General features: G+C 37.1%; 1 protein-coding gene across 1 annotated transcript in view; it reads left to right on the forward strand.

The window, feature by feature from the left end:
- THSD7A (thrombospondin, type I, domain containing 7A) overlaps positions 1–22,331 on the forward strand; it is a 209,454-nt gene that overhangs the window by 178,982 nt on the left and 8,141 nt on the right. The window contains exons 19-24 of the mRNA XM_014547652.1: positions 6,093–6,208; positions 9,885–10,002; positions 10,252–10,397; positions 10,809–10,983; positions 16,622–16,795; positions 20,696–20,791. Of these exons, the coding sequence (XP_014403138.1) occupies positions 6,093–6,208; positions 9,885–10,002; positions 10,252–10,397; positions 10,809–10,983; positions 16,622–16,795; positions 20,696–20,791 (825 nt within the window). The remainder of the gene's footprint in view (positions 1–6,092; positions 6,209–9,884; positions 10,003–10,251; positions 10,398–10,808; positions 10,984–16,621; positions 16,796–20,695; positions 20,792–22,331) is intronic.

Consider the following 22,331-nt stretch of genomic DNA (forward strand, 5'->3'; position numbering starts at 1 on the left):
TAATAAAGAACGACTATTCTTTCTGCTTTCCCTACAACTATCTCTGTACATGTTGCTTCATTTTTCTCTGTGAATAAATATTCTGAATATTTCCAAACACATCCTAAACTAAGTAACTTTTCAGATCAATTTATTTTCCAGTAAACATCTTTAATGAAAATAGAGAAGAGAAAAGGTCAGCATTGATTGTCATCTCTGATCATGTAATAATGTTTCTGTACTGATTGAGGAGTGGACCTCCCTAACCTTATCCTCAGCTAATTAAGGTCAAAACGTCCTGCTTAGATGCAAGCATTGGGTGACATTTTAGGATACATGAGTCTTTGAGAGCAGGATTCAACATATTCCATCTTGTTCCTTTGCTTTTAGGGTGGTATGGCATTTCAAAGGTTGGGTGATAAAAGTGATTTGTTCTGGTGGGAAGAGATATTTTTTCACTGGCATTTTTTAAAGTGCCAGCACATTGTGATCATAAAAACAGAGCTATTTGGTTATTTTTATTGTTGCTTTGAATTCTCTGCTGACAATGCACCTCCTTTCCTACACCTGTGGCCTCCAACTTGAGTCTGTACTATGTTTCTGGATATAATTCCATTTTCTCACAGCATAATTCCTCTCATATAGAAAAAGAAAAGGCCAAGAATTTGAAAAAAGCAAATGAATTTATAGGGTCTTCCTTTGAGGTCAAAACTTGATCCAAATATTTATTATCATTCTAGAGTAATAAAATCATTAACGCAAAATAAAATAAATAAAACTTATAAATAATTTGAATGTCAACAGCAAGGGTTTTTAGCAATTGTGGCACATTCAACTGATGGAATTCAAATGTAGTCATTAAATTAATAACTTAGAAAAATGTTAACAACATGAATAGATGTCTATAAAATATTGTTGGTGTAGTTTTTTCTTAAATGGTACAAATAGCGGTAAGTTTTCTTGTATTTAACGAAATGAAAATATATGTTTAAATATAATGTTTTTAGGGTGGTTATCTCTGATAGAATTATGTGAAATTTTATTTATTCTGATTTTCTTAAAATTAATATGTTACCTGCATAATAAAAGTTAAAGGAAGAAAAAACCTTTGAAAATGGATTTTTATGTATATAACTACATAATAGAGTATTGAACATCTGTCCTTCACTCTGAATCAATAGGTAACTTTGCGAGTTGATCCTTGTACCTGTGTCAGTACCTGCCATGGATGCAGTGTTTTCTTAGCAGCAAATTCAACTCTGAGCATTGAACTGTCCTGTTTGTTCCGTGTCCTCTCACAGCTGCTGTCAGCAGAACATTTTGAAAAATGCCATTGAAGGTGGAACTTTTTTCCTGAGAAACTAAAATTCTCCCAAAGACATTTATAATTTAATTTTCCTTTCAACAATGAAATCAGACATCTACCTTTGTGTGGTTTTGCAATTGCTCTTTTATGCAATTTACAAAAAAATGCAGAGGAGGGTATTTGTATAGATATTTTTTCAGGCTACAAAGCTACTTAAGACAGGAGCAACAGTACAGTTTTTTAGTCTGAACACATCACACAGGCAAACAACATTTCTTTTAAATTAGGCAGCACTATATAGAGGGTTATTCTGCAGAGTAAATATGAGAAGATGCAATATCCCTACTGATTGCAAATTCCTGAAAATAGTTGAGATTTCAGGTATAATTAGTAATGTAATTCTACTCACAGTTTAAAGCATCGCAATGGATTTGAGAGGCTTAAGAGCTCAAGCCTTCCTTTTCATCTCTTGCAATGCAGTTCTGTTCCTATACCCATTAATTTGGTTGACCTTACCAAGTTATAGATGAGGGGTAAGGTTTTTCTCTTTTACTAGAAAAGTACACAGAGAGGTAACTATGGTACAAGTGAAGTCTGGTACTAGCCACATTAATTAGATTCCCAAAGGTGGGTGAAGAGCCCTTCATGACTGCTTACAATAGAATGATATGTAATAAAGTGTTTGAATTTATTGTGAAAAAGAAAACTAACCATCAAAAAGGTCAAGATACAGGAAAATCCAACAAGCACATTTAGAGAATTTGTGCGACACCTATTATAATTGTCTTTCCACTTCTGGAACTCTTTAAAGTTATCAGCAGATAGGATGGTAAATATCTCTTTGTTTGCCAAACAATTGGATAAATGCCACCAGCTACTTTCAAAAACACTTTATGAAACTTCTCACTAGGAGATTTAAGTGTGACTGGTCTTCCATCATGTATGAATCTACCTTCACTATAGAATCTACCATTTTGTTCAGAAGAAAAAAGTGCATTATATTCCCAAATTACAACCCCTCTATGAATCTCTTTGGACCACTTCTCATTAGTCTAGATAAATGACCCTCTCCTTTCAGAGGAAGACATATAGAGTTTATATACACACAGTGGCTATACTTTTTTAAATGTTTTTATTGATTTTAGAGAGAGAGGAAGGAAAAGAGAAAGATGAGAAAGAAACATCAATAGTCTGCCTCCCAGATATACTCTACTGGGGATTGAGCTCCCAACCCAGGCATATGACCTGACCGGGGAATCAAACCGGTGACCTCTTGGTGCATGAGACAACGCCCAACCAACTGAGTCACACCAGCTGGCCACAGTGACTATACTTTTTAAAAATTGTGATGATGCCTACAAGGATAATTTTTAAAATCATACCAAAGCTCTATGAATATTTATGAGAGGCAGAGATCCTTTTATGTCCTCATGTTTGAAGAATTTTATTCATTAAATGCAAAGCTTTCCACACTGCCGCCACCCCTGCCCCACAATGATGTCTTAAAATGCACCTTCTATTCTATGGGTTGGCTTTTTATTAACTGTCCTGGTTCCTGCATTGATAGGTATGCTTTCTTGCAGATGCATGCAGAACACGGCGGATGGCCCTTCTGAGCATGTAGAGGATTACCTCTGTGACCCAGAGGAGATGCCCCTGGGTTCCAGGGAGTGCAAATTACCGTGTCCTGAGGACTGTGTGATATCCGAGTGGGGTCCGTGGACTCGATGCACTTTGGTGAGACGATTAGCCACTCATTCACATAGAGGTTGCTTAATTCATTACCACTAAAGTTTTAAAGAAATTATTCTAAATTACTTACCAAATTAGTTCCCAAACCAAGGTGTATTTTCTTGGCTACTTCATTCTATGACTGTGCCATGTGAAATCAGCAATATTTCCACTCACACTAGAACAGCTTGACCTCTCGCAAGCTTTGTACTCCACCATCCTCCTAACCCAGCACAGAAAGCCTGCAGATGGGCTTACAAATACACAGCGGGTTAAGAACTGCCGTGGTGATAATGACTCCCTCCAGGTCTGGGGACAAAGAATAAACCTCTAGTAAAAGTACTTTAATGGTGTCAGGTTATTGTCATCCCTTGCTTTTTGCCCAATCCATTTTACTTAAATTGTAGGAATAATCTTTCACCCAGTGGGGGTTCTGCAGCAGGAGTATTGACACTAAAGCACAAATGATCCTGGAGAGAGAGGGAGTAGAAAGAAGAAAGCTGCGCGTCAATGAATCTCTTTCCACACACTGACTCTGTGTGTCTTTGGGCCTGGGAAGCCAGCTGAGAGTTTCAAATCACACAAAAGCTTCTAGATTTCAGCAGCCCGTAGGGGCTCTTCCATGGGACCCTGGGAAGAGAATCGTTTGAAACAGAACTGGCTGATGATGTAGAAAATTGGGTTTACCCCTGGGCACCTTTGTAAAGCTGCACATTTCAAAATGGCTTCAGAAGCATAGGGAAACTGCATGAAATGTGGAATTAATTTGCTGAGATACAATACAGAACAGCTTCAAAACATTTATAATTCATGTTTTCAAGGAAAAATTAAATTTCTATTTCAGTGTTAACATTACTAAAGGTGCTGATTAGCAGCCAAATGATAGAGCAGGAACAAAACAGGGCTAGCAGTTGACTTGGATGCAGTTAAATTGTAATAAAGAATCAACTGTTTCACAAGGGTATGCAAATGATCTCATTCCATTAACATCAGGTTTGAAGTTACTGCTCTTGTTCTTAGAAGCCAAATGCTTTCAGAACATGACTGTACCAGTAGGAGAATGCAAGCCAGTCTTTTACCTGCTTGTGTATTTGTGTGCATATGTATATGTGCCTTAGGAAAATAAATATCACTAACAGCTAGTTATTTACAGTTACCCTTAAAATGGTTTTTTGGGACCAACAGACTATATTAGATAAGTAGGTAGGTAGGTAGATAAGTAGCTAGGTAGGTAGGTAGGTAGGTAGATAATGCCTGTATTCGAGGTAGATAAGTAGGTAGGTAGGTAGGTAGGTAGATAATGCCTGTATTCGTGATCTACAATAATTAATATGGCCATATGAATGTGTTTGTGTACCTATGATATGATGTGTCTATTAATATTTGACACATAGACTCTTAAGCATCTTGTAGCTAGATCAGAAGCTCACCAACACTTTGATCACACAGAAGAAACTGAAGTGGAATGAGATTGTTCCAGTTAGTCAGTGGCCCCAGCGCACTAACTCCTGCTCCAGCGCTCTCCCTAGCACATTAGCCCTCATGTGCCTGCGTATTCACCTTTCTGAGGAGTTGTGTTATTCTCTGTCAGCCTTGCAATCAAAGCAATTTCCGGCAAAGGTCAGCTGATCCCATCAGACAACCTGCTGATGAGGGAAGAGTCTGCCCTGATGCTGTTGAGAAGGAGCCCTGTAACCTGAACAGAAACTGCTTCCACTATGATTATAATGTAACAGGTAGGTGGGTAGTCATCTCATCACAGAGTTAAAGGCCGAAGCCCGCGTGTGTTAGCTTAGCAGCGATCCGTGAGAATAGTTCATCTCCGTCTGTGTGCCTTTTGGACATGCTGCCAGAAATTGTTCTGTATTAATGACAGAGATATTTATCTATTATATTTTTAATAAATATCAAGATACAGGTAATGAAAATATCACACAAACATTAGCCCGACAGTAGATTGTGAATAGTCTGATTCGTCCTATTTAAGACATCCCCCCACTTTGGGAAGGTGTAACTAAGGTAACGTTCCTGTGGGTATCAGGTTTACTGAAAGAGGCCTTCCTTCTTCAGAAGTTGTTTAATTGCTATAACGTACTGTGACAACAATTCTTCATGTGAGGGCCCTTCATAAGCATGATTGATCCAATGTAAAAACAACAGCAAGCTCACCCTTGCCAAAAAATATATAAATATAACTATTTCAATATGATCAAAGGTGCAGATAAAAATGGATAGATGAGTATTTTTTCAGGAAAAAAGGCTTATTATAAATTCAATTTTTTTCCTAATCCTTGCCGCTTACCATCAAGGTACATACTGTAAGAAAGAAGAGTTGTTGGTGTATATGGCTTGGGGAAACACTGAAGCTGATTTTGGAATTTTTTCAAGTAATTTTCACAGTGATATAAAGTACAGAAATGGTACAACGATACGCAGCAGTCAGGTCGGCTTTTGTTCCTTTTGATTTTTCTCTTCAGTTTTCTTTGATGACACAAGGAAATTGCGGTTCTTGGGGATACGCTAGGTTACTCTAAAAAGAGAGATGAAAGGATTCTTTTGAAAAAGACATGAAATGAGAGAATTAAATAAATGTGACCAAAAAGATTTTGAAATAAATAAGTGCATATTTTAAAACATTCTAAGTATGGAAATGAAATACAGTGTTTTATTCAAACATAGCCCAGTGCAAGTACTATCCATTAAAATTATGATTATTTTACTAAAACAAATATAACGTTAAAATTGAAATTTCTGCTTTTATTAGGAAAAAAACATTTTTAAGTGACTTTTGATCTGCAGGCCAACCCCATTTTTACAATATCACCAAATGGCTATCAAGACGGTCAAGTAGACATCTGCCTTCTAGAATAATCCCTGTAGCGACATGCAACCCTGGCAATTCCATCTGACTCCTGATATGTTCAGAGCCGGGACCCATATGCTCTGCATGTGGGATGATTGATTGTGGGGCTTAAGAAGCAGTTGTGAATTAAATATGGGATTCGGGTCATCAGAGTTTCATTTGAAATCTGTTTCATGTATGGCCTTCTGTTCTGATGGGCTCCCTTCCTTGCAGATTGGAGTACGTGTCAGCTGAGTGAGAAGGCAGTTTGTGGAAATGGCATTAAAACAAGGATGTTGGACTGTGTTCGAAGTGATGGCAAGTCGGTTGACCCGAAATATTGTGAGGAGGTGAGGGGATGCTGTGTTATTTCTTTGTGAGTAAATTCTTTCCTAATAATTTCCATTCATGCTGAGCCAAGTGACCTGTGCACCACGCAGCTCGTTGCCAGCAGATGTTTTGTTGTTGTTTTTTTGCACTATTCAGAGGCTGTTAAGCACCCTCTTGACAAGAGACACTATCCAACATTACTGATTTCTACACATAATTTCCTGTATTTTGTTCTGCTTGGAGCCCAGAGGTATGCTAATTACCCTTTTCTGAAAGAAATGCTTGGGGAACAATAAGTAATCAAGGTGAATATAGGCAATAAATCTTAATCAGACTACTCATCATCTTTGTAATTTCATTTGAATTTTGTGTTGCCTGGGACACCTGCCAAGATCCATCATTCATTCTCTCTGTTGCTAAACATTGATCGCATGTGGTTTTGTAGCAGATTTTGATATTAGGATCAGATACCCAGCTGTGAGAGTCTAAGCACTCAGGTGTGGAGGAGAGAGAGCTTGGAATTCAAATAAGGGAATGGAGTCTGCTATTAGTATCTTTCAGGTACAAAGAATAGTCATTCTAAATTCTTCAATTTGCAAAAATAATGTCATCATTTCTAGATAGGACTCTACGCAATGTGAGAAAACAGTTGTTGGCCTTTCTTAGTTTTCATGAAGCTACACTTCACAGTTTAATTATATTGTCTGGTTTCCAAACGAAAGGGTACTCACATTTCTGAGAGGTTTAGACTCCTGCATCTGAGACAAACTGGGTTAAACGTGAACCAAGATAAACAGAAGCCTCGATATGTCTAGAACACACAGGAAGAGCTTATGACCTCATTAGGGTTCAGTAGACATGCTGACCACGACCTCTGGCTGCACACCCTGGGGGCTGCTATATGCCCACAGTAAATTGTTCTGACTCCTAATGGAAAACTCGAGGTGAAAACATGTTAATCCATTTGATATCTTTATCATATAGACCTAACTTAATTCTCTTATGTCTCTGTCTATGTGAACAAAGCTCCCAAATGTGCTGGACACAAGTTGTCTAGTTAATAAATTTCTCTCACTATCATCTTATAACTTAGTCTATTCATACTTTCGATTTAATTAGAAATTACATACCTGAATCACTTTTGAAACTAATGACATTAAAGTAATGGAACCATTATAAAAAAATAACTTTATTATTAATTAATATTATTATAGTCATATGCTGGCTGCAGAGTTTTCTGTGACCTGCTTCTAGTTGATTAACATGTCTCTTTTCTTACAAATTCGCATATAAATGCCCTCCTGAGTTGGAATGTAATATACAATGAATAAGCTCTGAGAGCTTTTTGAAAGCTAAACCCCAATCATATAAGACCAATTTTAAAATAGCTCATATGACTACAGGACAAAGGTACAAAAAGGGTCCTTACTTCTAAAGTAAAATTTAAATAAAAACCTGACAAATAACTAATTTTAAGAATCCAGGAGACTAGATAAGTTTACTCTATGTACAAATATTGTTATGTTTGAATACTGCGATGACAATTAGGGACAAATTATAACAGTGTAGCAAACGCTGTCTTCAGGGAGAACAGTACTACTCGCCGCAGGAATTGAATTAAACAACTCATATCCCATTTAGCCATCCCCATGGATGCCGTAGGATTAAATAATAGCCCTGAGAAAAGCTGGCTCTCGTTTTAACTGTGGATGGATTGCCTGCCTGGTAATACGTGTGTAAACCCCGCATTCAGTGCAACAGCAGTAGCCAACTCTTGCTGTTTCTCTAACAGCTGAAAAGAAAAATGGCATTACTACCCAGCAAAGAGGAAAATTGGGGTTAAGCCCATCCAGTATTTATACAGTATTTTTGTCTTTGATGTTTTTCAGACATTTACTCACCTGATACCTAGTAATTGATTTCTCCTTTCCTATTCTTTGATCTCTGAGCAGATTTTTTATTAAACAAGTTTATATAAATGGTGATGATAGATAGATAGATAGATAGATAGATAGATAGATAGATAGATGATAGATGATAGATAGATAATAGGCAGAAAAAATAAATGCAATAAGTGTAAAGAAAAAAGTAGGACAGGGTTAAACTGTCTTAGTACTGGATACTCAGAATATCTGTAAATAGACATCCTTTTTAATTTTCTAGTCAAATAAATAAGTTAGTAGTAATTCAGTTTTATGATTCAAACCCTCTCTCTTTGAAAATGCAATGTACCTTAACTATAACACATTATTTTTATCATATCACTTAAGACTCTAATCCCCAGCCTCCCATAACTTTAAGTGACTTGAAGACTTTATGTAAGTGATATGGTAAAACTTTTCATACCAAATGCTCATCTTTGTCGAGTATTACCGGTGGAGAATATGTGGGAGTACCTGCAGAGGCATGTACACAAATCATTGTTCTGAGCTTCTCTCAGTGGGTAACTTAGAGCCAAGAGCTATACTTGAACCACAGCATAACATTTCAGAAAGTTTTTCTTATGCCACCTCATAATCTTTCATACAAAAATTAAAAAGGTCTTGAAAATCCCAAGGAATATCAAATTAAGAAATTATATTCTGCCCTAGCCCATTTTGCTCGGTGGATAGAGCATCAGCCTGTGGCCTGAAGCTGTTCTAGGTTTGATTCCCGGTCAAAGGCACATGCCCAGGTTGCCGGCTCCATCCCCAGTAGAGGGCGTGCAGGAGGCAGCCAATCAATGATTCTCGTCATTACTGTTTCTCTCTCTCTCTCCCTCTCTCTCCCTCTCTCTCCCTCTCCCTCTCCCTTTCTCTCTGAAATCAATAAAAATATATATATTTTTAAAAAATTACATTCTCCTAACATGCACTTAAATTTTTCTATTTCAGTGCTACTTTGTACCTTAGACTTTCTAAATGTTTGCATATACAGTAGATGAGTTTGAAATCTCATCTTATATTTTAAAAGTAAAATATGTGAATAAGTGTTGGAACTCAATGCCAATACAATGGCACGATGTTATTATCTGATGAGAGATTAAAACTAAGTTGAATTATATCACTGTTAGCTTGAGATCAGTTTTAGAAGAAAAAAATCTATGTAATTAAAAATATATATATAAAATATTAATCAAAAAAGTCTAGTGACCCAGAGTTTTTAGAGAGCTAGTGTTCTAAAAACTGATATTTTTTAGTATTTCAATACATTATGTCATTAGTTTTGAGTAGCAATTTGTCTTGAAAACCTTTCCCTTTCGCTTTTCTGTTTAACGTGCACATATAAAAATAAGTTGTCCCAAAGAACAATTACAGATGTATATATTGATGACATTCTTAGTTTTTAACTAATGGAAAATACTCATCCTTACACTTATTTGTACCTCACTTAGAGAAACTCAACCTATTTGGAGATTAAATCTACTTTTATTCATTGCATATTTGAAAAGTAACACTATATAAGTATATCAAGTAGGTGGTTTCCTCCATTTAACCTATGACCTTAGCTCCCATTCTCACTTTATGTTTTTAACAGTGTGAGTGTTTTTCCTCCAGATATCTTTTTATTCTATTAGGCATCTTACTTCTTCTTCCTCTCTTCTCTCCTTTCCTGTCATCCCAACTTCTATCTCTTCCTTTCTTCCTCCTTCCATCAATCATACCTTGTGGCCTTGCCTTCATGTCAATGCAAACAGATCTGCCTCTGTCCTTTCAGCTGGGCCTGGAGAAGAACTGGCAGATGAACACATCCTGCATGGTGGAATGCCCTGTCAACTGCCAGCTGTCCGAGTGGTCTCCGTGGTCCGAATGTTCTCAAACATGTGGCCTCACAGGTTAGTTTATACCTTCATTAGCGTTCAGCTGATGGTCAAAGAATCTGAAATAAAATGTCCCTCTTGCCTTCAGTCACATCAAATAAACTTCAGTAGGGTCGAATCAAGGTGTCTTTCTTTCCAAATCACCTGAGACTTAGTTGTTCCTCAGATCTCCTCAGGAGAGTCTAGGATACCTTCTCCCCATAAAATACCTGCTGCGCAACAGTAACATATCATTAACACTGCATCCCTCTGTGTCTCTTAAAGGGAAAATGATCCGAAGACGGACAGTTACACAGCCCTTTCAGGGTGATGGAAGACCGTGCCCTGCCCTGATGGAGCAGTCCAAGCCTTGCCCAGTAAAGCCCTGTTATCGGTGGCAATATGGCCCGTGGTCTCCATGCCAAGTGCAGGTATCAAATCCCAGGACGTTGTGTGGAAATGTGTGTTCTTTATGTGTGGAGACCGTTTTGGAATTTTTATTTTTCAGAGCTTACACACAGCATGTTTCCTCTTGAAGATTCTAGGAGCCTAGCTGTTTTATAACTACTTTAATTAGTTTTGATAACAAGCACTCCCTGTCCTGTATTTTTTAAGTCATTTGGAGACTGACTCGTTTTAATGAAAATTTATTGGCCTGCTTTTGGCTAGAAAACAAATACATTGTTCATCGTATGCTCCTATAGGACTTCTTCCCTAGGGTTTCAAGTACTTCCTTAACTGCTCATAAATCAAAACCCACGGTGCAGAGATGACTGTAAGTGATGAGCTCACTAATGAATTATTTTTCTTTTCCTAATTAGTTATTTCTTTCTTCATTCTAGGATGCCCAGTGTGGAGAAGGGACCAGAACAAGAAACATTTCTTGTGTAGTGAGTGATGGGTCAGTTGATGATCTCAGCAAAGCAGTGGATGAAGAGTTCTGTGCTGATGTTGAACCCATTATAGAGGGTAATAAAAAAATGGTCTTGGAGGAAACCTGCACTCAGCCTTGCCCAGGTAACAACAGCAAAACATCATTTATGTTTTGATCATTTCTTACCCGGTCCGGGACCAAGATATATAGTCTGAGTTAAGGGATGTCAGCAGGTCTCAGGTACAATAATATCTGGTAACAGGCAGACACTGTCATGTGGATGAAGGGGGGCATTGCCTCCTTACTGCCAGGTAGGGATGAAGTCCAGGACCCCCATGTGGCCAATGTGGACACACCCCCCCTAGAGTTTTAACATCTGCAAGGGATGGTAATAAAGGCCTTAGGCTCATGTTTGACAGGGAAAGTATGAAAGAAAAGTTGAGAAAATAAGAATGGAAAATATAGCTATTTAGGATGTCTAGACAATAAGAATAGAAAATAAGAAGCAGCATTTAAACACACAATAGCTAAAGAAAAATTTTAATACTTATAATGAAAGCTGCTTCTGGGTCTTAAATAGGATCAACAATGGATTCATACCTAGGTACACTGTATTTTAAACAGAAAATGTAGAAAACTAGAGAATTATTAAAGCATTCAGAAAGAAAAAAAAACACAGATTACCTGCTTTTGGAAGACAAAATTAGAATTATAGTAGAATTCTTCTTAGTTACAATGAAAGCCAAAAGACAATGGAATATACAATCATGTGTCACTTAACAGTTGGGGATATGTTCTGAGAAATGCATCATTAAGGGATTCCGTCATCGTGTGAGCATCACAGACTGCACTTACACAAACCTAGGCTATGTGGTAGAGCCTGTTGCTTCTAGGCTACAAACCTGCACAGCACGTTGCCAGAGGAAATTGTAACACAATCTTATTTCTGTACCTAAATATACAAAAGGCACAGTAAAAGTACTGTGTAAAAGATTTCAAAGGGCAAACCTGTACAGTGCACTGACCCTGAGTGCAACTTGCAGGACTGGAACCTGCTCTGGGGGAGCCAGGGAGTGAATGTGAAGGTCTAGGACATTATTGGACACTACTGTAGACTTTATAAACACTGTTCCACAAGCCCACCCCTGCTTCCATCCGACAGGGTCAGATATAGAACATCAAAGCTATCAGTGCTGCTCCATGAACAGGGATGTGGGCTGAATTGATGGAAAATATTGAGGAGAAACTGTTAGGCAAGGCATAGATAGTTCACCATAATAGTGACTGTCAGGGGGCAGTGAAAGGTGGCCGGAGGATCAGTAGGAATGAGAAGTCAAGATAGATAAGGGAACTTTCGGGGTTGTCATGGCCGTGTGGTTTGGCTATTGCATGTTGGAGCAGTGGTCTAATTGAGGAAATTGGTGGTTTGCATAAAAATAGAGGTTGTTTAACATGGAGAGGATGTAGAAGTGAGGACTCAATATTTTGACTTTGAGAATTTGTTCTTGGTTCCATTGACCCTTTCTAACCCAAAAAGCTCTCTCTGGCATTGAGTTGATGGAAGAAGTAAGACTTATCTATGCTTTACATTATTACAACCTGAGAATATTTCCAAATTACAGGGACAGACTGGCTCCACACTATCACAGAAAGCTTTACTAAGCATCAATGGCCCTTAAAACTTGTTTAAAGGTAGCTCCTGTGTCCTTGTGTCCTTGTATAAGATCAACAAGAATTTACATCTATGCACTCTGAAGACCATCAAGCTAAATCTGGAAGGGTTGTAGTGCCCTTTGAATATGTAGTGATAGGGTGACAGGCTCCGTGCTGACACAGGTCAGTGACTGATTGTTTGGGATGTAATCTGTACACTCAAAATTGAGGTGCTCGTGAGTGAGAGAGAATCTGTTGCCAAGCCCCACAGATATTGCTCCCCTCAAAGGAAAAAAAAATTCCTCCTGAACCATATATCCTTCCATTTCTTACAGGAAATTCAGCTCCATTAGAATCTTATGGGACCACCATCGTATATGCGGTCCATCGTTGACCGAACCATCGTTATGCAGCGCTTGACTATATTTGAAATGTGATGGAAAATAATCATCAACTTAAAATTCTGTCCCCAACTAAATTATCATTCAAGAGTGAAAAAATAATATTACAGAAGAAAACATTGAAAGAGATCATTCTGATGCAGTGTTGGACAGGAGGGGTGCATGCAATAAAATGTGGAAAGCAAATGTTGTGTACCAAATAGTAAAAAACTAACTGGCAGACAGTGATAAGCTAATATTTAGGAATTTGGGCTTGTTACAGAGAAAGAACTTTAGGGTAGATAGAAGGTCAAAATAAACCCTAAGTCAAGTATGAGCCTAAGGCCTTGGGAAAGATATGGAGGCAACAGATGATTAGTGGACTAGAAGAGAACAAAATTAACAAAATTGAAAGTGCATTACCTATATTTTACTCTCAAATGGAAATTTTTATTATCCCAATTTGCTTATAATAATGGTAAGAGAAAAATATATCTGTTTAAGAAATGTGTTACTTTGAATAAGATCTCAAAAAAATAAAAATGAGGGTTTGGTAAACAAATAATGATTGGGCATAAAATATATTTTCCATATTAAAAGGATATAATTTAAGAAAGCTTTAAGGATGGATAAGTTACAATTTTTAAATTTTTAAAATAGAATTAAGTGTCTGAAAGCTGAAAATGGTAACAAGGGTTGCCCATTCATTCACTCATCAATTAACTTATTCTTTAATAAGTAAATTATTTGAGGTGATAATAATGGCAGTTTTTATAGCTTATTATTAAGATGAACTGAAAATTGAACAAAGCAGTAAATAAAATAACCCCTGATACCTTGAACTATGTGCTAGACTTTAAGGGCATTTCTGACTGTGTATATGTAATAATATTTGCACACACTGATATTTTCATCTACTTACAGTTAAGAAATAATTTTTATAAAAATCTGAATTTCCGGACCTAGGCAAAGTGTTGCTTCTTAGACATTCCCACACCTGCCAATAATAACCTTTTCCTGATCCAGCAATTACCCTGTTCCATTTCCTGCTCCCCAACCTGGCCTGATTTCAGTCCAGATCTCACACATACTCTAATAAAATCATTTTGCTTCACAGCAGACAGAGGTTGAGGCAACAGGTAAGGACTCTACACAGGACCAAAGACTGAACCTTGGGGCTTTGATGTGTTGAATGGCCACATTGTCAACAAAAGCTGACCGCAGCTAAAAGTTGGAAGATTTACCTAGTCCAACACCACATCTCCAGTGCCAATAATAGGATCATTGTTACACCCTCAACATTGGGCAGTACTGGAATTCTTGCCAGGCATTAGCATCTGCTTTATTGTGGAGACTCCCCACTTATTTTCATTATACTTCCTGCAGCAGCATCACCCACTTTATTATTCATCAAATGTCATTGTAGACTAGGCACTGGGCTCAAGGTTGGAGATACATTGGGAAACAAACCCACCCTGTCCTCATAGAGTTTACCATCTTATGGGAGAAACAGTTGCTAATTCAATAATGATATAAGTAAACATAAGATTAAAATATGTGGTAAATGATGGGAAAGAAAATTGAAGTATCCCTTAATAACATAGAATAGGGCAAACACATCATTCTAATGAAAGTATTTACAAATCCAGGAGAAGGCTGTTCTTCTCTTATAAATTACAATTTATTCATTTCAGTTCCTCCGGTGATAGTTTCCTTCAATGATGGGTTTTGAAAGTGAGCAATATGTGAATTAATGTGCTTTAAAGAGAGAAATACTGAAGTAGGAAATGGATTTCATACACTTAATTGTCATATCTTTGGCAGGCATAGTGTAGTTTATTATTTCGATGGTTTATATAGTCAAAATATAAAAATATGTTCAGTACAAGACAATGCCTCACTCTCATTTGCTGCTATTAAATCTTTGAGGCCTGACATGGATTATTTAGGGGGTTGTTATGATATCATTCACAGACTATCATTAAACAATTTTTTGAGTTTTTTTACAAAGCACATGTGTCGAGTGATATAAGCACATAGATAAAGCCTACTAGTGGAAAGATATGTTTATATCCATGTAGTTTCCAATCACTGAGGTGTAGTTATATACATTCATAGTGACAGGAATTTTTCAATTTTAAAATTTCTCCTGCATAATTAAAAATTGAGTTACCCAAAAGTAGCATTTCCTAGGGGATATAAATATTTCTAAAATGTTATCACACTACTTAAAAATTCTTACTAAGTTCTTTTTCCATAGCACTTCCAAAATTTATAAGAATTTTCTGCCCTTCAGGATGACACTAGAGAATTAATGACATACTATAATAAAGTCTACAAAAGATCACCCCACTTCACTATTATATGTATGTATTTGTTAGTCAATAATTGATGTTTTTCTAGGCTTCCTTAATCATGGCACAAGAAGTTTTTTCATTAATCAAGTATCCAGGCAACTTTGTGCTAATATTAGGCAACTTTAGCATAATGAAAGGCTATATGAATTATTCATGTGATATAGCTGGAATAATTAAAGTGATAAGAACCCATTGTGAACTTTTCTATCATAATTTACTGTATCCTCTGAACAATATCACCCAGCAATCAGTCCTGAATAATGGATGTCTATATGGGAAAGGTGCAAAAGGTACAATTCATTAAATCCTCCCTGTTCTCAAAGTGCTTGAAGATGTTGATGTTAAACACATGATATACTATGGCCCAGCAATTCCACTCCTAAATATATACCCAGTAGGAATGCATGTATATAACTTCAACAAAAGATTCATACTAAAATGTTCACAACAGTAATATTCATAATAGGAAAAATTTACAACGCTCCACATGCCCATCAATAGTTGAATGGATATCTAACTTGTGGTAAGTCCTACAATGGAGGAAAGTACAGCAATAACAGTAAACAAATTAGAAGTACATATGTACATGCTGGATCTCACAAACAAACATGAATGAATGAAAGAAGCCAGACATAAAAACTACATGTGGCACAATTCCATATCTAACATGAGGGGGCTTTCTGAGAACACTCTGTTGCTTAATTTGGGTGTTGTTTACATGAGTATATAATCAGGTTGTGAAAACTCAGCTATCTGTGTGCTTATGATCATGTGCATTATTGCAGCATGTTATTCTTCAAACAATAATTGACAAAAAGGGAATGTGAATTAAAGATGTAGATCAAAGAAATAGCATGCATTATTGCCACTCCTGCAGCTGCTCATTTGGCTCTCAGCTGCACACCTCTGGGAAGAAATAGGAATAAAGCATAAATACCGCTTTCTCAGACTTAGACTTCAAGCTCTTTTGAAATGATGAATACCTAGAAGACAAGTTCTATGTGTATCTGTATTTTCTTTGAGGAGTACCACGTGTTTAATAAACCTCTTTACAATGATAATGACAAGCATGGTAGTAGGTTTTAATCAAGTATTTGCTATCTCTTAAGAGGAGGGGAATCATAACAGACAAGCTCCTTTAAGCAGTAGTTTACATTTGATGGCATTACACAATGCATAGTCCATACCCATAACATCCACTCAGAAAATAACAACATTAATACAAACTTAGAAAGCTACATACAAACTTGGAAATATCAACTACTTATCTAAATATTACAAATATGACCAGCATACCTACAGGTGTTGCCCAGTGGGGTTAAAAATAAAATGACTATCTGGCTGGCTATTCTTATGGATATGGGTATAAACTGCATACCTGTGTTTTGCAGGTGACTGTTATTTGAAGGACTGGTCTTCATGGAGCCTGTGTCAGCTGACCTGTGTGAATGGTGAGGACCTCGGCTTTGGTGGAATACAGGTCCGTTCCAGAGCAGTGATTATACAAGAACTAGAGAATCAACACCTGTGCCCAGAGCAGATGTTAGAAACAAAATCATGTGATGGTAAGTGGTTATAATTCATGAAATATACTCATTTTAGTTTTTTGTTGATAAGCAAAAGCCCAAGATATAGAATTTTCTGCTAAATAAGCAAGTTTGCCAAGATCTCACTTAAGATTGAGAATTGCATTGAGAATTGCATTAAGGGTATGATTCTAAATTTTAAAGATTTATCAGAAGAAAAATATTGCCACTCATCATAAATTAGATGTTCAATATTGTGAAAATGTCTTCCACTTTTATGGGCTAAAGAAAGCTGAGACAATTAGGAGCTCATTATTTGTATACCTATAACACTCCTGATCATGTCTGAATCTAAAAATATACTCAATGTATTTAAATCAAAAGAATTAATAAATAAAAATTACAAATCTACAGCAAAATGAGAGATTTTACTAAATTTTCAGAAATTGATAAATAAAAGTACTGGTAAAAGTTATTCTATCTGATACAAACCTATTTGAATATATATGTCTGTATGTATATATGTGCATACGTATAGAGCCATGCACCAAATACAAGCAATACATGACATTTTTAAGAACCACAGAGCATTAAAATGTCATAGTTTGGGAATACAAATGAAGTTTAAATAAAACAAAAAAAATTGCTGTGTAGTGGAGAATGTAGGGCTCAGCAAACAACTCTCTCCTTCCTGCTTGTGTTTGAAAAGAAGGAGTATGGCATAGAATAGCAAATAGGAGTCAAAATAACACATTTTATTAATGAAAAGTTGGAGGAGAAAGCTTAGAAGTTGGAGTAGCATGCTTAAAATGAAAGCCAAATGGTCTGAAATAGAATTATCTACCCTGTCAGTTAAATCTTCCCAAACTTACCAGATAAAACATCCCATGTGTCCTGGGAGAAAAAGGTCAGGGGTTACAATAAATGATGTAATTTCTAAGAGAAAGAAAGAGAATTGTTTACCCAAAATGAAAATTAAATAACATTACACGTCAATAACATTACAATTGAGAAAGAAAGCCTTCCGCAAGCACATAGAGAAGTAAAAACTGAAAAACCACACTTTCAGAGTATTACATGTCAAATGTTGTATATTACTTAGAAGAGAACTGAAATTCTTACATGCTCAGATAGGAGGGAGAAGAGTTTAAAATGAGCTAAGCTTTTAACTCAATTAAAAAGAAGAAGAAGAAGAAGAAGAAAGAAAAGAGAAAAGAGAAACAGTGTAACCAATACAGATTCACTGAGATAGAAAACAAAGAAGCAAGATAATCAACAAAATCAATAGCTTGTTTTTTACCAAACTAGCAAAATAGACCACCTCATGCAAAATCACTGAAGAAAATTGATATTGTTACAGATAAAATAGTGTTTAGAAAAGTATCATTCTGTGAGTAAATTTTGCTAACCAATGTAAAAACTTAAAGACAATTTAGAATGTAATAATTTACCAAGAGTAATAGAGAAGTTAAACCATGGATTCTATAACTACTAAAAACTCAAATCTATCAAATATGTACTCACACATGCACACAAAGTAAAATTTAAGTGACTTGAATTATGAGGTTTACCAAAATGTAAAGAAACATACAACTCCCGTTTATGTGAAATCTTAAGAAGTAAAACAAAGTTGAGTGGGGGAGGGGGGGAATGGAAGATTTCCCCAATATGACACTAAAGACACAAACAAAAATGGAAAAAATAAAAATACCTTTAAATTTAAATCTTCTAGCCCTGACCGGTTTGGCTCAGTGGATAGAGCGACGGCCTGCGGACTGAAGGGTCCCAGGTTCGATGCCGGTCAAGGGCATGTACCTTAGTTGCGGACACATCCCCAGTAGGGGGCGTGCAGGAGACAGCTGATCGATGTTTCGCTCTCATCGATGTTTCTAACTCTCTATCCTTCTCCCTTCCTCTCTGTAAATTTAAATCTTCTACACAGTAAAATAGACCATAAACAAGGTTACTAGACAAGCCACAGACTTAAAAATGATACTTGTGATGTCAATTAATTTCAAAGGATTAATGTCTAGAACAATTGTGAACCTTTTCAAAATAAGACAATTTTATACTCTTAGCACTTGAGGATCCCTAACTACTAAATGTTTGTTAATTTATTTTAAACTAGAGGCCCGATGCATGAAATTTGTGCAAGGGGCTTGGCCCTCACAGCCACGGCAGCTGCCTCGGTCCTCACAGCCCCAGCTTCATCCAGAAGGTCGTCTGGAAGGACGTCCAGAAGGTCATTTGGCTGCCCAGTCTAATTAGCATATTACGCTCTTATTATTATAAATAATCATAAACCAACTGTATGTTACTATAAATATTTCCTGAAAAATAACTATTTTCAAAAACAAAAAGAAAATAAGTTTAATGACAAGCATGTTCTTGTTTTACACTTTTCCAAATCTCTATAAATCTGTAGCTTAAAGGAATACAGTTGGATTCTTTATCTGCATTTGTTCAATCTATTGCAATTATACTTTAGTTTATGTACACAGTTGGGCAAAAGTAGTAGCTTTACAGTTGTTCAGATGGAAAATAATACAATAATGAATAAGTAATAATAAAAGAGTAAACTGTTTTGCGTACTCACAACTGTAAACCTACTTTTGCCCCCCCCTCCCTTGTATATAAAGAAAATCTACCTAACACAGGTGTCACCTGCACATGCTCTAAAAGAATGTCAAAGTTCCCTATGGTTCCTGGACCACACTTTGAGAGTTGCTATTCTAGAATAAAGAAGTCCCACTATTCAATAAGGGGGGGAAAATTATAGATTTCAATAGGAAAAAGGCCAAAGGTATACATGATCAATTCACATAAGAGGAAATCTTAATGCCCCCAAACATGTTTGTTACTGTTTGATAGCTTTAGCAATCAAAAGACTGCAATTTAAAATGATAAGATAGCTTCTCACAAGACTGACAAAAATTTTAAATCTGGAAATCATGAAGGTCTGTGAGGGTTTAGAGCAATGGTAGCCCTATTCTCAGCTGGTGGGTATGTAAATGGCCTCCTTTTAGAGGAAAAAAAAATGACCTACATTTAGTAAAGTTTCAGCTATCCCTACAGTGATACCCAGAAATGTCCCTTCTAGATAGTTACCTTAAGGAAACACCCGGAGGCTTACATAAGGTTGATCACTGAGGCTTGATATAATAGCAAAAATTGAAAACAACCCAAAAGTCCACCCTTAGAGAAAATGGTGGAATAAATTATAGTAATTACTACCATGAAATTATATATAAAAGATAAAATAAACTGACTACATCTACATTAAAATCACATAGAAATAGTTCATCTGTAACATGGACTATACATTTTAGAATGATTCAGAGTATGACACTTTTTAAATTTTGAGCCTGACTAAAAATAATACCTTATATCATTTATAGATATATATATATTTATAGTATATTTATATCAAAAGAATATAAAAGGTCACAGAAGAGCATCTATCTACTGCAGAATAGTGGGTATTGCTGGACAGGCATGGAGGGAGATCAGAAAGGAATATAATAGGACATCAAGTTTATGTGTTATTTTTTACTCATCAACAAGCAAAAAAAAAGGCTAAAGCAAATATGGCTAAATGGTAATATTTGTTCAATGGCATGATGCGTAATTGAAATTTTTTAGTTATTCTCTATTCTTGTCTATATATTTGATATTTCATAATGTTTAAATAAAACATAAAATTAAAATCCAGGTTTAGATGAGCTAGTATAACAGCAGATATGGAAAATTATTTGGGATTATGGTGATATCTGGAATTGCATAACATGGCAACTTCAGGACAACAAATTGGCATTTGCATCATTTGAGATGGCCTTATCACCTTTCAGTTGCTTATAAATATTTAACTAATATTCTATCACCATGATTATCCTTCTGGACAGCACAATGCTTCTGTTAATGTGTTTTGTGTCCCTGCAGATGGACAGTGTTACGAGTATAAATGGATGGCTAGTGCTTGGAAAGGCTCTTCCCGAACGGTCTGGTGTCAAAGGTCAGATGGTGTAAATGTAACAGGTAAACCTCCAATTTCTCTTTGTTCTTCGAAGGTTTACCTGTAACCCATGTGTAATAGGTTAGAAAAAATAATTAGGACAACAAAGATATTCTTTCAGGATTCAACACATGATCGGATTCAGGACACCTGAGCTGTATATCTGTCTGGGACCAATGACAAATTACTTTCTTTATTAATGTTTCAGTTAAATTCTCCCTCACCCAGCCATTTTAGACATTGCTGCTAGAATTTATTTAATTAAAATATTGTCTAACTCTAACAAATGATTATTGTAAGTAAATAATTCTCAGATTGTTTTTACTAGAAATGTACATATTAATAACTCACTACATGATAAGAAATAATCAATTTTTGTTGACTATATCTGTTTCTGTGCCTTAAAACGCAATACACTCACAGACCAAAATATTTTCAAGGGAATATCCTATATAATAAAAGCCTAATATGCAAATTGCCTGAATGGCGGAACAACCCCCAGAATGACCAGTTGCTAAGATGCACGCTTACCACCAGGGGGCAGATGCTCAATGCAGGAGCTGCCCCCAGCCTTCAGGCCCCAGGCCAACCAAGGCAGGTGCCAGCAGGGGCCCCCCGATCGCCTTGCCAGTTGCCACACAGATCAGCCCTGGTCACCGGCCAGGCCTAGGGACCCTACCTGTGAATGAATTTCATGCACCGGGCCTCTAATGATTACATAAGTTATGATACCTTGCTTGAATTCAGAAAGGTATGATTTCTATAGTTCTTTTATTAATTAATTAGAGGCCCGGTGCACAACATTCATGCACTCAGGGGCAGAGGGTCCCTCAGCCCATCCTGTGCCTTTTTGCAGTCTGGGAGCCCTTTTGCAGTCTGAGTGATGGCTTTGGGGAGCAGGCCTAAGCCGTCAGTTGGACATCCTTAGCTCTGCCACGGAGGCAGGAGAGGCTCCTCCCACTGCCACTGTGCTCGCCGGTCATCAGCCCAGCTTCTGGCTGAGCACACTGACCACCAGGGGGCAGCTCCTGCATTGAGTGTCTGTCCCCTGGTGGTCAGTGTGCGTCATAGTGACTGGTCATTCTGCCATTCGGTCGATTTGCATATTACCCTTTTATTATATAGGACTAGAAGCCCATTGCACGAAGATTTGCACAATAGGCCTTCCTTCCCCTGGCTGCTGGCACTCGTTTTCCTCAAGCACCCGGGACCCAGGCCTTTGGTCCGGCCACACCTCGAGGCTTGGTTTCTCCACTGCGGCTGCAGTGAGGCTTGGCTTGATCCTGTGCAGCCAAGCCTCTTCAGTCTTCAGTCTTCACTCTGGCCGGATCCTTCAGTCTTTGCTCTGTGCCATCTTTGTTGGGTTAATTTGCATAGTTCTGATTGACTGGTGGGCGTAGTGGAGTGACATCAATTTGCATGTTTCTCTTTTATTAGTGTAGACTAGAGGCCCGATGAAGGAGGATTCCTGCAAGAATAGGACTTCCTCGGGCCGATCGTGCCGCCAAGCCCCGCAGCCCAGGACCGCACACGAGGGTCCCAGCTGGGGGCGGGGCTTAGGCG

This window comes from Myotis brandtii, unplaced genomic scaffold (genome assembly GCF_000412655.1).
Source record: "Myotis brandtii unplaced genomic scaffold, ASM41265v1 scaffold48, whole genome shotgun sequence".
NCBI classification, from domain to species: Eukaryota; Metazoa; Chordata; class Mammalia; order Chiroptera; family Vespertilionidae; genus Myotis; species Myotis brandtii.